Source organism: Hylobates moloch, unplaced genomic scaffold, assembly GCF_009828535.3.
Source record: "Hylobates moloch isolate HMO894 unplaced genomic scaffold, HMol_V3 SCAFFOLD_1, whole genome shotgun sequence".
Lineage (NCBI taxonomy): Eukaryota > Metazoa > Chordata > Mammalia > Primates > Hylobatidae > Hylobates > Hylobates moloch.
In genome coordinates, this window is record NW_026652276.1 from 146751507 (window position 1) to 146769692 (window position 18186).

Genomic DNA, 18186 nt, shown 5'->3' on the forward strand with positions numbered 1-18186 from the left:
CTGTATTACTAAATTAATTAAATATACTAATTTGCTTTGGGACACTAAAAAAGATTTCTCCCCATCCTCTTTGAATTGTTATTGATTTTATCTGCACCTGTCTCTGAAGCAGAAAAAATATAAATACATGTGAATATGCTGGCCAAAGCTTCTAGTAGTAAAAATAGACTAGTCAGTAAGTCCTTTCCAATTCAATGAGATTATAAACATGAATGAGCTTAGAATGTATAATTATAGTCTTAACCCTGATTGCTCCCAATTATTAGGGCTTTCAGTTTATCATTTGAGTTATTACTCTCTGAGTAATATCCTTTAAAAAATTGATCTGTACATTTTTTGTTTCAAACAGTGGACCAGCATCTGTACTTTCAAGATACTTATGTTTTCTACCAGTTTTCCTCTGATGAATGTAGCTACTTGTACTGTGAATTTGAAAGAGAAGAAGAATGGCAAAATGGTGTCAAGCTTTTATTGCAACTTGTGCCTCTCATTCCTGCTAGAGGTGGCATCTGTGAACTGTAAGTAGAGGCTCTCTTGTGCCATTGTATTCTTACACTTAGACCACATTTACCATGTCTAGGGACTATATTCTGCTCTTTAAGATCACTGTCTCATTTAAGAGGGAGTTACTATCCCCATTTTTCAGATAGAAAGATAAAATAAATTGCAGAAAATTAAATCCAGCTAATAAATAACTGGTATTCAAATCCCAGAAGCCCATGCCTCATCATCTGTACCATGTGGTTTCTAAATTATCATCGTTACAGGAGTAGATGATCTAAATTAAGAAAAAACATATGATTGGGCTTAAGTTGGAATAAAATAGTAACTCCCATCCTATTTACTATCCAAGTCGTGACTTTCCTAAGAGCTCGACAGAATGTTTCTGAAAATAATCTAGAAGCAACATTTGGCAAATTAAAACACGTGAATCATCACATGAAGATACTGAATCACTATATGATTAAAATGAATTAAAATTAATTAGGGAAGGCTTGGGAACAGGACTTGAGTCATAATGTGGTGATTCTGACATGACTTTGTTTATCCATGGTGATAGCTTATTTTAGAATTATGAGTTATGGATTAAAATTTCAGTTAAAAACTTTTACATATGCAGAACACTTCAGTGTCCAGAATGCTTTCCCATATTGTTGACTCTTTCACTTCTATGATATTAGCAGGCCAAGCAATATGGTCTTTATGTCATAGATAAGAAAGTAGGTTCAGAGAGAAATACCTGTATAACCATAACAAGGGTAACTCTTATTAGTTAAAAAAAATGACAATTGACTGTTGAGAAGGAGGTGGAGCAAGATTATGGAATTGAAGTTTCCACCAATTGTCTCCCAGGCAACGACCCTAATTTAACAACTATCTACACAGAAAAAAACACCTTCATAAGAACCAAAAATCAGGTGAGCACTCATAATACCTGGTTATAGTTCCATATTGCTGAAAGGAGCACTGAAGAAATAGAAAAAACAGTACTGAATCACTGATACCACCTCACCCCCACCATTTACACCAGCGTGTACAATAGACACAAATAAAATTAAATACCTAGGAACTAACCAGAGAAGTGAAAGATCTCTAATGAAAATTGTAAACACTGATGAAAGAAATTCAAGAGGACACTACAAACGGAAAAAATATTTCATGTTCATGGATTAGAATAATCAATATTGTTAAAATATCCGTATTACCCAAAGCAATCTACAGATTCAATGCAATCCCAACCGAAATACCAATGACATTCTTCCCAGAAATAGAAAAACAATTCTAAAATTTATATGAAACCACAAAAGATCCGGAATAGCCAAGGCTACCCTAAGCAAAAACAACAAAACTGGAGGAATCACATTACCTGGCTTCAAATTATGCTACAGAGCTATAGTAACCCAAACAGCATGGTAATTGCATGAAAACAGACACATAGATCAATGGAACAGAATGGAGAGCCCAGAAACAAACCCACACACCTACAGTGAACTCATTTTCAACAAGGTGCCAAGACATACACTGAGGAAGACACAGTCTCTAATAAATGGTGCTGGGAAAACTGGCTATCCATGTGCAGAAGAATGAAACTAGACCCCTATCTCTCACCATATAAAAAAATCTAATCAAAATGGCTTAAAGACCTTTAGAGCTCAAACTGTGAAACTACAAGATTGGGGAAAATTTTCAGGAAATTGATCTGGGTAAAAATTTCTTGAGCATACTCCACAAGCACAGGCAACTAATGCAAAAATGGACAAATGGGATCACATTAAGTTGAAAATCTTCCTGCACAACAAGGATACAATGCACAAAGTGAAGAGACAACCCACAGAATGGGAGAAAATATTTGCAAGCTACCCATCTGGCAAGGGATTAATAACCAGAATATATAAGGAACTCAGCGCTATAGGAAAAAATCTAATGATTCAATTTAAAAATGGGCAAAAGATCTGAATAGACATTTCTCAAAAAAAGACATACAAATGACAAACAGGTTTATGAAAAGGTGTTCAACACCACTGATCATCATAGAAATGCAAATCAAAACTACAATGAGATATCATTTCGCCCCAGTTAAAATGGCTTATATTCAAAAGACAATGGCTTATGTTCAAAAGACAGCAATTACAAATGCTGGGGAGGATGTAGAGAAAAGGGAACCCTTGTACACTGTTGATGGGGATGTAAGTTAGTACAACCATTATGGAGAACAGTTTGAAGTTTCTCAAAAAAGTAAAAATTGAGCAACCATAGTATTCAGTAATCCCACTGCTGAGTGTATACCCAAAAGAAAGGTTATATATCAAAAAGATACCTGCACTCCTATGTTTTTTGCATCACTGTCCACAATAGCTGAGATTTGGAAGCAACCTCAGTGTCTATCAACAGATGAATGGATAAAGAAAGCATGGTACATATACACAATGGAATACTATTCAGCCATAAAAAAGAATGAGAGATAGTCATTTGCAACAACATGGATGGAACTGGAGGGCATTATGTTGAATGACATAAGCCAGGCACAGAAAGACAAACATTGCATGTTCTTATCTGTGGGGTCTAAAAATGAAAGCAATTGAACTCATGAACACAGTAGAAAGATGGTTATCAGAGGCTAGGAAGGGTAATTGGGGATTAGTGGGGAGGTGTGGATGGTTAATGGGTACCAAAAAAAAAGTTAGAAAGAATAAATAAGGCCCACTCTTTGATAGCGCAACAGGGTAACTATACCAATAATAACCTAATTGTACATTTTAAAATAGCTTAAAGAGTGCAGTTGGATTTTTTGTAACTCAAAGGATAAATGCTTGAGAGGATAGGCACCCCATTCTCTATGATGTGCTTACACTGCATGACTGCATTGAAACATCTCATGTACCCTGTAAATATATATACCTACTCTGTACCCAGAAAAATTAAAAAAGAGAAAAAATAAATAAAATCTCCTGTTAAATGACAATACTGAATAGTTAATATGGACTGCTTTTAGGAGAATAAATAAGCTTCAGAATATTAATGAGACTGTGCTAATAGAAAGGTTGATTGTAGAGAATGAATTTTAGGTCAGGCACTGTGCTAAATGCTTTATATTCATTATTTTACTTTCAGAAGAATGTTATAAGACAGGTACTATTATTATCTCTATTAAATAAGAGAGAAAATTAGGTACAGAGATCGTGTAACCTGTCCAAGGTCACACAAGGATTCAGTGGAGTTTTAGTGTTTGAATCTGTATGTGTCTGGCTTTAATGACTGTGCTTTTAACACCTGATATTATGTGTCCTTTCCCAGAAGTTAGGGGATCATTCTAGGACCCCTTCCTATAAAACTATAAACAGAAGCTATAAAAGTGTTAGACCAAGCTCTGGTGAAATGATTATGGATTTCCCATCACTGCTGTCTATAAAGGGCCTTGCAATAGTAAAGCAGAATTCAGATATCATTCAATTGGTCTGACTCTAGGAAATGTCCTGTATTGTGATATGCTCTTAATATAGGTCAGAAGCGTCCTGAGAAAAGTCAAGGAGCAGTTCAATGAACTTTAACAAGCTTTCTAAAAAGGAGTGGCAGGATTTTAAACCAGAGATGGCTGTGGCTAGCTGTGACTGTTTGGGACTGGCATTCTTCAGCAGCTCCTTTCAGCCTTTCCTGTCCTGCACACAAGATGGAGGTGTGCATAATCCCATGGGCATGCCCAGATTCACCGGGGCATAGGACTGTGGAAATAAACTTGCAAGCTGTCCTCGTGATTTAACTCCACCTCCTTCTCCCCCACTCAGAAAACAAATTGGAATGCCAGTGAAATGACCTTGTTATAGAGAAACCCTGGGTCTACTCTAATTTCTAAAAATGAAAATTTTTAAAATTTGCATCCTAATAGTAACTCCAGATTACTTGCAGTCTTTTGTCATACTGACCACTATAAACACAAATCTTAGGCTCTGGAGTTGAGAATTGCTATATAGCATGCCGTGTTTATCAGCAATTTTTTTCTGTTGGTGTGAATGTGTGCGTTTGGGAGTAGTAACTGACTCATACAGCAAAATTGTCATTGGGGAACCTATGGACCTGTCTGTTCTAAAGTACTAAATATATAAAGATAAAATTATTGAACCATTGCAGGTCTCTTCTAGAGAGAGACAGTATATACCTTTTTTTTTTTTCTCAATACTACAATCATAAGCCAACTTTAATGTTATGGTAGAATGTTTTTGGCCTAATTTTGGAGATCTAAGCTTTGGCTTATCTAGACTTGGAATATACTATGATCAGAGAAAAGATGTCCATGGACATTGTCTTCATTCAGTTGCACTGTCCCAGTACTTTCTATGGTTGCACATGCATGATCCTATCTCATTCTTTTCACCTCTAGCCCACACCTCTTTACTTCCTCATGCCAGTGTGATACTCTTGCTCTTTCCTCTGCTCTTCTTGCCTTTTTCCAGTCAAATTCTACCCAGCCCTCAAGGGGAAGCCCCAGTCCTGCCTTGATCACAAAACTTCCATGATGTCTGCAGTCCATGTTGCTACTGCTTTTGGTAACTTACTGCTCTTGCATTCTGTATTTAAAAAAATTCCATGCTTCCGTGTCATTCTTAGTTCTATGATGCTTTGTTTCTATCCATTTTATTCAAATGCCCTCTTGATTCTTACATTGTCCATTCATTTGCTGAAAACCCAATTTTGTGTTCCTTTTAATAACCTTTTTGACATTTAAAGGCTACTGATACCTACCTGTGTGAGCCTATCTACATTAGGCCCCTCTAATTTGCTGTCTTCTAAGTGTCTTCAAAATAATGCAAGGAAACCATTTAATGTCTCTATGTAAACACAATTTTGTTCCATACAAATGCATTTCTAAAAATACTAAAGGGGATTTTTCTCATTTAAAAAAGAATCTTTAAAGCAGGAGGGGAAATGAAGCTGTTGCAAGGTTTCTAAGCTAGTTTGAAGAAACAGAATTTTATACAAAATAACTTTTATACCCAAACTGAATAGATAATTAGAAAAAAAAAGTGACTGAATCAGTTGTCAAGGGTACTGTCTCTGGGGGAAAAAAGAACAGTTATGATATCTCCTTCCAACAGACAGCCAAATCAAGTTACCCAGAATGTACTGTTTCTAGCTCTTTTATTTTAAGCAGAGAGTCGGAGAAGAATCGGTGAGGAATGATGAAATAACAGTGTAGGAAAAGGCAGTCTAATAATTCCCTTGGGACTGGTAAGATGCTTCTAACACTACCTTGTTTGGGCCTTTAGGCTATGAGGGAACTTGACTATTTCAATTCAGCTGTGGTTATAGCAGCTCCCAGCTTGCCAGGGGTGGGAGTAGGTAGGGCTTTGAATAGACAGTCTGTGAAGCTTGAATGCATAAAACTGTATCCTACCACTTACACAATAGTTAACATTTATGCTGTGATAAAGACATAGAGGACTGCTAAAATTTAACTCATATTACACTCAAATATGGAAAGAAAATGTAGCTTGTTTTTCTCTAAGTGATCTGACATTTGTCTACATGAACCGCCATCATGCAGAATGGACAAAAAAAAAGGGGGGGGGGTGGGGGGAAGAAGCACCCTTTAGTAAAGTTATTCTAATATAGGTATTTAAAAAGTCTCTCTAGTTAACTTTTTAGTGTCTTTTAGTAAAAGAGCCCAGTCTCTGTATTTCTCCCTGTTTCTCAAGGTAGCCTCTGGGTACATGGCGAGTGGTCTGGGCACCTTGACCTTGGCAGAGGAGGACAGGGGAGGCTCTCCTGTCAGAGTAGGCATTTTTTTGTCCTCACTGGTCTTGCGAGTGGATGGGCAGCCAGCTCCTTTGTGCCCTTGAGATATAACTGTTGGCATTCTCTTGGCGTCTGCTGTTGGAGCGTGAGGCCAGTGTAAGTTGGGTGTCAGCTTATTAATGCCTGGTGGTCCTGCCTGGCTGATTGGCCTTCCTAGATATCTGTTGGCATTGCTGATACTCCTAAGGTCTGGCTGTGGCTCCCATATACACCCTGTTCAGCCACATGGCTTCTGCTGAAACAGCCCCCTCTCCATCCTGACTGGCTAATATTACTGTGATAAAAAGATTTTACCAAACATGCTGCCTGTCGCAACTTGGCTGACACTTCTGAAAAGTCCACAAATTTAGCTTCATACATATTTGTATCCAAAAGGGATTACAAGATCGTGGAATTTGCTTCTCTTAATGTTTAGGTAAGGAAGAGGAACAGGGAGCAGAGGGTCTGGGAAAAGACAACCACTTGTCACCAGCACTCTGCAGAGTGACTTATTCACCAGGCATCTACTGATCTTAAGCTTCCGTGTTTGGCCTTGTGAGGGATATGACGATATGTAAATAATGCAAGGCCTTCAGCGACTAACAGGGGTTGAGCTCAGTTCATACAGATAACAAGCTGGGAAGTCGTGTGCCACAAGTGATACCTGGGAGCTTATCACGAAGGTTCTGAAGCTGTGGGAAAAAAAAAACAAAATTATTTCCTGAGAAATGAAAATATTTCATACAGTTCATTTCTAAATTCATAAAAAATCTGTAATTACTGTGTGGAATATTCAGCTCTTCCCAACTATTGAAAATGAGTTTTTGTTACAGATTATTCCTGTCTTGTGTTTTCTACATTTTCATTATCTTACTACATTTAACAATAGAACTGAAATGCATATTTTCAGCCTATCTACTCTTAATTTTTTTTTTTTTTTTTTTTTGAGACAGAGTCTCACTCTGTCACCCAGGCTGGAGTGCAGTGGCACGATCTCGGCTCACTGCAAGCTCCGCCTCCTGGGTTCATGCCATTCTCCTGCCTCAGCCTCTCACGTAGCTGGGACTACAGGTGCCCACCACCACGCCCAGCTAATTTTTTGTATTTTTAGTAGAGATGGGATTTCTCTGTGTTAGCCAGGATGGTCTCTATCTCCTGACCTCGTGATCCACCCGCCTTGGCCTCCCAAAGTGCTGGGAATACAGGCATGAGCCACCACTGCGCCCAGCCCTACTCTTAATTTTTTCGCTGCAAACCTTGACTTTTTGGCCTCTTGTTTATGAGACGTTAACTATGGCAAGATAATAACGAATTCCATTGAAGAGTCTTATGAAGAATAATCTATTGATGGAGCTACAGGTTCAGGCCAAGATGGAACAAGTCTACTACAGCCTATCTCTTGTATTGATTACAGCTGAAACCTCTAGATAAAATACAAACAATAACTACCTGAGGCCTCTCAAAAGTAAACAAAGCAGGCAGATTATGTAACGAAGTGAAACTTTGGAGAAGTGACCTACACAGGTGTGAGTTTTCCCTTTTCGTTTCTTTTATTTCCCAGCGTTGCCTCAAAGGCAGGCCTCAGATGTAGACAGGGAGATCAGTGGTGCTACAGTTGTCAAAATCTGCAGTAGAAACCCCGTCTTTCTAGCAAGAAGAATCAGGAAAATGGGTCCCTGTAGTTTTGAAGAGTGTGATGGGGTGGGGTGGGTGGAGAAATCCTTGTCTTGATTCTCCTTTTTTCTTATAGGTTTGTCCCAGGTTCAGAGCTCTGTGGTGGTGGCAGTGCAGGCAGATAATAGACAAGGAGTGTTTGGTTTTGGTCAGAAATGGGCATAGGAAACCCAGCTAGTCTGAGAGTGTAGGGGAATCCAGGAGAGGGGAAACCTAGGGAAGGGATTCATTAATTTTGTGTATGAACTACACAAATGTGAGTTTCCTGAGCTGGATATCTGTGGGACAGACCCAAGGTACCATAGAAAAGGCATTGAAAATTGAACTGCAGCTGGAATCATTGAGGCTGTATAGCATGTTCAAAATGGCCAGGATATAATACAGAATTACTTGACACAAAATAATCAGGAAAATATGACCATTTGTCAAAGGAAAAGCAATTAATGTCAACCCTGAGATGACTCAGATATTGAAATTATTAACAACTTGATAACAGCTATTTTAACTATGCCCCATTAGGTAAACAAATTTCAAATGAATAGAGGGATAGAAGTTGTTAGTCAAGAAATAGAAAATAAAAAATAAAAAAAGAACCAAATGTAGTTTTAGAACTGGAAAACATACTTGAAATTAAAAATTCATTGAATTGGCTCAATAGCAAAATAGAGGCGACCTGAAGATAGGTCATTATAAATTATCCAGTGTGCAGGACAAGAAAAAAAAAACATTGAAAAAGATGAATAGTCCAGGGACTTGGTGGACGCTGTAGTGAAGTCTAACACATGTTGGCATCCCAGGAGAGGACAAAGAGATTGGTGCAGAAAAAAACTTTTAAATAATGACCAAAAGCTTCTCAAATGGAGTGAGAGACAAATCTATAGATTCAAGAGGTCCAGTGAACCCCAAACAGGAGCACTCAGGGAAACACGCTCCTAGATACTTAAAAACAACTAAGAAACAAATAATGGAAATATCTTGGAGGCAGCTAGAGTAAAATGATGCATTACCTACAGGAGGAGTAATGATTCAAATAATTTGAGGTTTTATTTTAGAAACCATGGAGGCCAGAAGACAGTGGAAGAAAGTCTTTAAGGTGTGGGGGTGTGTGGGGGGGGGGGCGGAGAAAGAACTGTCAATCCTCTACAATGAAAATAGTTTTTAAAAATGGAGGTGAAATAGACATTCTCAGATAAAGGAAAACTAACAGAATTTTTTGCTAGCTGCCCTTTTCTAGAAGAAATCTAAAGGAAAAATTTCAGGTTGAATAGAAAAAATATCAGAGGGGAAGTTGGAAATTCAGGAATAAAGGAAAAGCTACATAAGTGGTAGATATTTAGATAAAAATCAAAGGCATTTTAATTTTTATTTCTTTAAAATATATATGACTATTGAAAGGAAACATTTGGTGGGCTTTTCAGTGTATGTAGATGTAATACATATTATGATTATAACAAAAGATAATTGGGGAAGGATAAAGAGGCATATCCAATAATATATTTAAAGGTAAAATGATACTTGTAAAATCTCCTACTATTTGGAAATCATCATACTTTGAAGTAACTCATGGGTGAAAGAGGAAGTCCCAAAGGAAATAAGGAATATTTAGTATAGAATGTATATTAAAACATAACATGCTCAAAATTATGGGATGCAGCTAAAGCAATACTTAGAGGAAAATCGATAGCTTTTAATGCTTATATTAGGAAAGAATAAATGTCTTAGATCAATGGTCAGGGCTTCCACCTCAGAAAGCTAGCCAAAAAAAAAACAAACTAAACCCAAAACATGCAAAGAAGGAATTAATAAAGATAACAAAAATCGATGTAAGTGAAAAGAAATTAGAAAAAAAACTAATGAAACTAAGTTGGTTCTTTGAAAAAAAAAAAAAAGTACGAAGTCTCTCACCAGAGTGTTGAAGAAAACAAAAAGACAAATTGCCAATATCAGGAATAAAAGAAGGAATATCACTGCAGACTTACATTTGAAAGGTAACAAGTGAATATTATGAACAACTATATGATCATTAATTTGAAAACTTAGGTGGAATGGACAAATTCTTTGAAAGACATTAACTACCTGTGGTCCTTCAACAAGAATCTGAATAGAATTATGTATACTAAAGTAATTGAATTTCTAGTTTATGCCGTTCAAACAAGGAAACAATGGGCTTACATAAGTTTCCTGGCAGATTTAACTAAACATTTAAAAAATAAGTTATGTCATTTCTCCCATCCAAGTACAAACCAGGCCCAATCCTGCTTAGCCTCTAAGATAGGACAAGATCGGGCACCTTCAGGGTTGTATGACCATAGACAAATTATGTCATTTCTATACAGTCTTGTTCAGAAAATTAAAGAGGAGTGACTGCTTCACATTCATTTTATGAGGCCAGCACTGTCATGACAAATTTCAGAGAAAGAAAACAATAAGGCCAGGCGTGGTGGCTCATGCCTGTAATCCCTACACTTTGGGAGTCTGAGGTGGTCGGGTCACGTGAGGACAGAAGTTTGAGACCAGCCTGACCAATATGGAGAAACCACATCTATACTAAAATACAAAAAAAATTAGCCAGGCATGGTGGTGCATGCCTGTAATCCCAGCTACTCGGGAGGCTGAAGCAGGAGAATCACTTGAACCGGGGTGGTGGAGGTTGCAGTGAGCCGAGATCATGCCATTGCACTCCAGCCTGGGCAACAAGAGTGAAACTCCGTCTCAAAAAAAAAAAAAAAAAAACCAGAACAATATGACTCATTAGTATAGACACAATCTTCCTCACATATAAAAATTATAAATACGTTATGAAAAAGGGGAGTTTACCCTAGGAATACAAGGATGGCTCAACACTCAAAAGTCATTCAATATAATTCACCATATTCACAAGCTAAAAATAGACAAATTATATGATAAATTTTATAGATGTAGAGAAAGAGAAAATTTAACCCTTCAAGATAAAAATTCTCAGAAAAATAGAAATATAAGAGAACTTCCTCAATCTGATAAGACTTTATACAAAACCCATAGCTTGCATCATACTTAATGGTAGGAGACTAAAGCATTTATGCTTTCCTACTAAGATCAGAACAAGGCTAATATATCTTCTCTTAGTATACCTCTTCCACTCAGGCCAGTGCAAAAAGTCAAGAAAAAGAGATAAAAGGCATATATTTGGAGGAAAACATAAAGCCATCTCTCTTTGCAGATGACATAGTTATATACATAGAAAAATCACAGGATCAATACTTCCTCTGTCTTCAGCCATCACTGGCCATGGCCATCTAGCATCTTGTTCTGTCAGATTTTAAAGGTAGATGGAAGAGATGGTTCGTTAAGGAGTCAAAGGATGATCAGTCTCATTTTATATTCATGGCCTTTAATCTTGAGTGGGTCTTCAATGCTGTGGGGTGGTCCTATTCATTTCTTGGTATATTCAGTCTCCTAGAAAACTGTATCACAGTTGCTCCCCTCTTACCTCTTTTTCCTTGCTTTTTATTTCATTGAAAGGAACATTTTAAAAACTATCTTTCTCATGTTTTATTTACCAAATCTGTCAACCTGCCTGCATGTATATTGGTGGACTCTATCTTTGCTCCTGATAAAAATGGATGCACGGTCCACATTCTTATTTAAGGTCAGTTTCCTTACATTGTGACTGATCCCATCTCTGTACCCCTACTCAAGGATCTCATTTCTGAAATCTCATTTTTTTCCTGCTTCATCAGCTTTTTCCTCTACTGGATTGTTCTTTTCAGCATGTGTTGATATTTCCCTATATCTCCCTCTAGCTGCTGCACAATGTCTCTGTTCCCTTTTACAGCAAAACTCTTCAGAAGATATATTTATGGTTACTTTCTCTACCTCTTCTATTCTTTTCTGAATCTACTCCGTTCGGGCTTTCAACAGTACCACTCCACTGAAGGCAACCTTGTCAAGATTGCAGAAGTCTTCCATGTTGCCAAATGCCAAAATGTTGATTTTTCAGTCCTCATCTTACTTGACATGACAGCAGCATTTGGCACAATTGATCATGTCCTGGAAGCAGTTTTTCCAGTTGGCCCCTGGGATAACATCTCTTGGCTTTTCTGTCTCACTAGCTGCTGCTTTTAAGGCTCCTTTGCTAATTCTTCCTTTTCCTGATTGTATTAACTATGTTTCAGTGCTTTGACGTCTGGGGCCTTGCTGACCCTGGAGAGACTGCCCAACCCAGGAATAGTCCATTCCTAGAGATAGTAGAGAACTTACCTGCTAGCTTTGCTGGGAGCACACCTTTCATAGATAAGCCAGCCAGTCCAGACCTCATAACATAACCACTTTTTTTTATTGGGCTTTCACCTTCTGGGCTACTTTTCACCTGCCCTAATCACCCCAGCTCCAGGTACCAAACAGTTAGGTGCAGTCCCTATGCTTTTGGTCCTGCTGAAGTTAATCAAACAGTCTATCCTCACCTGTTTACCCTGCCTTACCCATTCTATTCTGGGGAAACCACAATAAAGGTTATTTCCCATATTTTCCCCCATGTCCTCTGCCTCGTGACTGACACTGGTGCCTCCCTGTGTGGCCCCTCCTTGTGTGTCATCCCCTCTCCTCTTGGGAACTGTGAGTAAAAAACTGTCTTTTTAATGCCAGTCATCTCTTGAGCTGTTTGCCTCAGATTATTCAGACTGGCTGTCCCTAAATAATGAAACCTACATTTTGAAGCAGTGACCTCTAAACACAGTAGAGGTCAGTCTTGGACTTCTCTTATTTTTTCTGCTCTCACTTTGGATGTGTCCTCACCCAGCCATGTACTTAATATTGTCTCACAGTGATGGTTTCCAAAATTGAGGTCCCTGTCTCCTCTTACCACCCTATACAAAATAGCACCTCCACCACCCCCTCACTTCTGCCTCCTTTGTTCTCCTTATCCTGCCTGGTTTTTTCTTACTACCTGATGTTTTTTAGCAACATGAGACATCCCTTGGCCTCCTTAGTTTCTGAAATGGTGACGGATTCACACTCTCTGGCCAGAGAGCTTAAGTTCAAGTCTGCTATTCCGATGTCCGAAGCCTACCCGTTTTACTCCTAACTTAACTTTTCCTAATTAGATCCTCATGACCCTTGGAGAGGAGGAAATACTGTGTGGGTAAACAAACTTTTTTTTTTTTTTTTTTAGTATTTTTCAAAAAATTTTTGTGATGGAACTTGGCATAAGATTTGTATTGGCGTAGTAAGTGAACAAAATTTCCACTTATTACTTTAAACTGTTTTTGTAAAAAGTGTTATGAAATCAGCTAGTCCTAGTCTTTGTGATTACTCATTACCTCCTCTCCCAAGGAAACACTAAGTGCTTCAAAATTTCCATTGTTTATAGACAAGGCTCATTCCAGGTGTGGGAACAGATTGCTTATCTTTATCAGAGTACATTTATATTTAAGAGTAGTACAGGAATTTTGCAAAAATTGGACATCTAGGCCTGATTATATTAGCATTTGAAATTGAGCCATCTAATTAAATATTAAACTTTAATACTCCAATCCTCAAAATCAAATGTGAAAAATCTAATTTTATTCAGTTTAGATTAATGTATAACTATACACTCTGGACTCTTAATGAAACCTTTCCCATTCATAATTCCCGTTTAGTACCTTTTTTCTATAAGCATAACTAGTAGCCGGATGCTATGAAAAATTATCTTCTCTTGAGAAGGTGAACCGTGTTTGTATTCATGATATCAAAGATCTCAAGAAAAATCTAATTCTCATTCTTCCACCATCCCACTTCTTTTTTCGTAGGAATTTGCTTTGTTAAGCAAAACATACTTATCTAGAATATAGACATCATAGATAGGGGAAATGGGGAGATGTTGATCAAAGCATACAAACTTTCATTTATTAAATTGAGCAAGTTCTGGAGGTCTAATGTACAGCATGAGTGGTGATGGGTGTTAATAAATTTGATTGTGCTAATCACAGTGTATTCACAAATATGTGGCACACCTTGAATAGATATCTTTGTTAATTACATTTTTAAGTATAAAAAGATTTTGGCTTTATGCTAAGTGAGATGGGAAGTCATTCAAGGATTTTGAGTAGAGAGACATGAACTAACTTATATTTTAGCAAGACTACGCTGGCTCCTGGGTCCACATGAGAGATGTTGTGGCTGGGACCACAGTGGCAGTGATAGAGGTGGTGAGACATGATCAGGTGGGAGATATGTCTTGAAGAGCCAATAGGATTTCAGGGTGGATACAAGGCAGAGTATGAGAGAAAGGGGTTCAAGGATGACTTCCAATTGGAAGGATGGAATTGCCATCAATTAAGGTGAGGAGGACTATAGGAAGGGCAGGGCTTTTTGTTATTTTCCTTTTGGGTAGGAGTGGGCTTAATGATAATGCATGCAGTTTGATGGTTAGAGGGATGAGGGTGGAGGACCATAGGTTTTTGTCATCTCTGCATCCTCACAGTGACACCCTTAGATATTGCAGACCTCTTGAACTTACAGAGACATCTGCCTGGAGCACCAGGACTCAGCACTCTCCCCTGGAGAGTTACCAGGTCTGGCTTGGGGTATTGGTAAGCAGAGACCTTGAAAGGTAACCCAGGGAATTCCTAAAGGAGAGCATCTGCTGGCATAAACCCTCAGGGAGGGATCTTCCTTCCAGGGGTCACTCTATTTCTCTTCTCTTTCTGTCTTATGTCCCTTGTCACTGTCATTACCTGCTGATTCCAGTAAGAGTTTCTTTATTTTCTTTCTCTAATCACTGACAAACTAGACCCACAGCTTCTCTCTGTCTTTCTCTCATTCACGAGCAGCACAGCCCCCTTTAGTAATAATGGAAAACGTGCAAGTATTATACTTGCTTTTCCTTTGCTGCATCTGTTTCCTTATTTATTTTGATTGGATAAGTGAGAACTTTGTCTTTCCTGGGTTGCACTGAAAAGTATTTACACACATTAAAACAGAATGTGTTTAAATTTTGTAAAAGATACATTTGTTGGAGAAAAGAGAGTCTGGTATTTTTGGGCGATTTAGTCTAGAGCTGAGGAGGAGGTTTAAGGTAAAAAGTGACCATAGTGGTGAAAGAAAGGAGAGTGGCCGAGTATTGCCTTCTCTGTTCTTTCCCCCTTTTCAGGCTCTCCCGCTGTTGCCTGTTGCTACCAGTCCTGCCTTCGTGACCTTCCTTTACACCAGGTGAGGGACAGGTGCGTGCTGATGCAGCGGGGCATTGGGCATGTTAGCAGGGAAGGAAGAGCATTTCCGAATTCTAGAGCTCTCAGTGGGCATTGAGGAAAATCTCTTAAGGTTTGGAGTCTGGAGAAGAGCAGGACCAGATCTGGGTTTTAGAAAGGTGATCCTGGTATCTTTAGGCATCTGGATACAAGAAGAGAAGCCAGAGACAAGCTTGTTAGAAGGTGGTTAAAATAATTTGTTCAAGCGAAGTTGAGAGCCTAGACTGTCAAAGAGGCTTGGCAGGGAAGGAAGGGAAGTGAGAGAATCTGGTGACTTCCCAAAGGCCAGAGTGAGGAGGAAAGGGATGGCTCTAGGGTGAACAGGACCTGTGATTCCAAGGGGAGAGCTGAGGGCAGGAGGTAAGAGAGGAGTTCAGTGTGAGTTAGGTTGAGTTAGCCTGTAAGGTACCCATGTGGGTGAAAATAAAGTTCCTGGAATTGCCCCGTAGAGCCACTTTGAAGGCAGATGGAAAAACAAGGCAAGCTCAGGGGAGAGCCAGAAGCTAGAGAGATACTTGGGAGTTCTGGGCTTACATCTTGGTGACTGAGGTGATAACAGGGATATAGGCTGTGGGACAGCTCTTGGGAGATCATCACTCTGTCCCTCTTACACATATTTCCTTAAGAAATGTTTTTGCTAAGGCATGGTTTGTGCTGGAAGATCAATGAAAGACAGTTTTGCTTCCAAACAGGGACTAAATTATTTGTCACTAAAACAGCAGCAGCTCAACCGTTAGTTACCAGTCTCGTACATAAGAGCTTCTCTTGGAATTTTGAGTTCCTTTCAGCAGCTTATTGAAAACAGATTCATGAGAGAATCTGTGCTAGTGCAAAGTACCTCATGCCCATTAACTAATACTTCTGGTGTCTGTTGGGATCTGAGAAACATGAAAAGGCACGACCAGCCCATGTGTCACTACAGACACAGACAAAGCAGCAGAAGCCCTTGTTTGGTTCTCTTGCCTCTAGTGCCTTTGGTTCTTAATTTCCTGTCTGTTCAGCCGCCTCAGCTTAATCATATAAATCTGGTTTGGTGGTTGAGGTTATAAAGCGTTTCCAGTCTCTTCTCAGTATAACCACAGAAGCCTTGTGAATAGAGAATCTTAATAATAAAGCTTGTTCAAAATACTCATTATCCAGGTAACCTTATTAAAAAAAGATCCCAAGTTATAATGCTCAGTTCCCACAGTTTTTATTCCGCAGATTGTTAGCAAACATCTCAAACACTTTGCTGCATGAGTGCTTAAGTTATTTGACAACATCAGCGCTGCTTCATACCTGTATCTTGCAATTTTTATAAAGGCAGTGGTTTGTAATGCATTGCTGTGATTTGAAGGGTGGGACTTTCTTTCTGGAAAAGGGTTTAATAACATTTACAGAAACAAGAAGGCAATGCCAGAATTGATCCAACTGGCTTTTCCCTTCTTAAAGAGCTGCTTCTCAGCTGTCCCGTGAGCTGGGAGAAGCCCTCCTGCTCCATAAGGCTGGCGTTCCAGCTGACACTGTAGTTACTGAGATTGAAATCAGTCACTGGACTGTGATGCTGATAATGCTGCTCTGCAGGGCAGTTACCTCCAATCCCCTCTCCACACCCCCCGTCCACAGCATATATTGAAAGGGATTGCTCGTGGAAATAGATCTTGGAGACAATTTTATATATTCAATTGCATTAGTCAATTTTTTTCTTTGACCAAACTAGGAAAAAATGTAGTTTATAAGGTTGTTCTTAAGAAGTAGATAATTTTGTCTGTTAGAATATACATTTGGTGAAGCCTTTTTTCATGAATTAAGTTAAAAAGATCGTTTTCCCCAAACAAACAAACAAACAAACAAACTGATCTTACGTTGTTACACATCTCATTAGTTATTTAACATGTGCATAATATTCTTAGCTTCTTAGTTGGGCGGTAATCTCTTGAGAAAGCAAATACAAAGCTATACAAAACTTCTGCGTCTTTGTATTCCTCATAATTCCCATACTGGTATTAGGCCTATAATAATACCGTTTTATAGTAAGTTGGTTTTGGCTAAAACTCAATTTCAGTGGAAAGTTCACATTTCATATTTTCAAAATCTGGATTTCATTTAGATTTAGAGGAAATTTCAGCACTTAACCACCTTTTATTTGCATCTACCTTCTGTGCAAGCCCATATATTTTACAACTGGCATGTCAGGATTATTCTGCTATATCATGGGGTGAGTAATACCCCATCCTCAGGATTCAGTTGGTGCACTGTAAAGAGGTTCTTGCTAATTGATTTTGTGAGAACATTTGGCCTGCAAGAGGATTATGTTCCTATGGCGTTACTGTCACAACCTTTGTTATTTTCATGAGTACTTTTGCTAATATAATAACAATGACATTATTTGCCCTTTATTCCTCCTAACTTGGTAGATAAATTTGAGCAACTAAAACTGAAAAGTAATTTGTTCTTTTTTTTCCCAAAGGTCTCATCAGAAAATTGAAGACTCCGAAGAAAGCAGCGATGAAATTCTTGTGCGTCTAACATCTGCGGTAAGACCATGCAATTTTCCTGCTTAGGGGTGCAGAAATAATGAAGCTGGGGTCCTAGAAGGGAAGTTGTTTGGGTGATAGTGTAGAGAGAGATTTTCCCTGTGGCTGCTCATCATTGTGGGAGGTATGACGCAAGGCAGAGGGAGACAGTGGCTTTGACTTTCTATATGAGGATGGAGCCTCCCTTCACAAGATCATAGATATTTCTGGTGGAAAGTTCCTGCAACCTTTGTGGAGGTGGAGGTGTAGTATCTGATTTTTTAAATACAGTATGAGTTAACCTAGGAAAGTTGTGACCTGCTGCACAAAGGAGAAAAGACTCTCTCATTAGGGGAAAAAGAGAATTACTTCAGCCAAAAAAGGCCAGGTCACTAGTTTTTAATGTACCATATTGCAACATTTTCATTGTGGTTTTTAAAGCTATTGATTAGACTTTGTTAGAGCCTTGTTGGTTGAAGGAAAATTCATGGCTTTCTTCATAGGAAAAGCTGACTGTGGTCACTAATCCTTGAGTTTAA

The 18186-nt window shown here is 38.6% G+C and overlaps 1 protein-coding gene across 1 annotated transcript in view; it reads left to right on the forward strand.

Moving 5' to 3' along the window:
- Window positions 1-18186, forward strand: part of RAPGEF5 (Rap guanine nucleotide exchange factor 5) — a 239561-nt gene that overhangs the window by 48720 nt on the left and 172655 nt on the right. The window contains exons 5-6 of the mRNA XM_032759601.2: window positions 350-518; window positions 17602-17668. Of these exons, the coding sequence (XP_032615492.1) occupies window positions 350-518; window positions 17602-17668 (236 nt within the window). The remainder of the gene's footprint in view (window positions 1-349; window positions 519-17601; window positions 17669-18186) is intronic.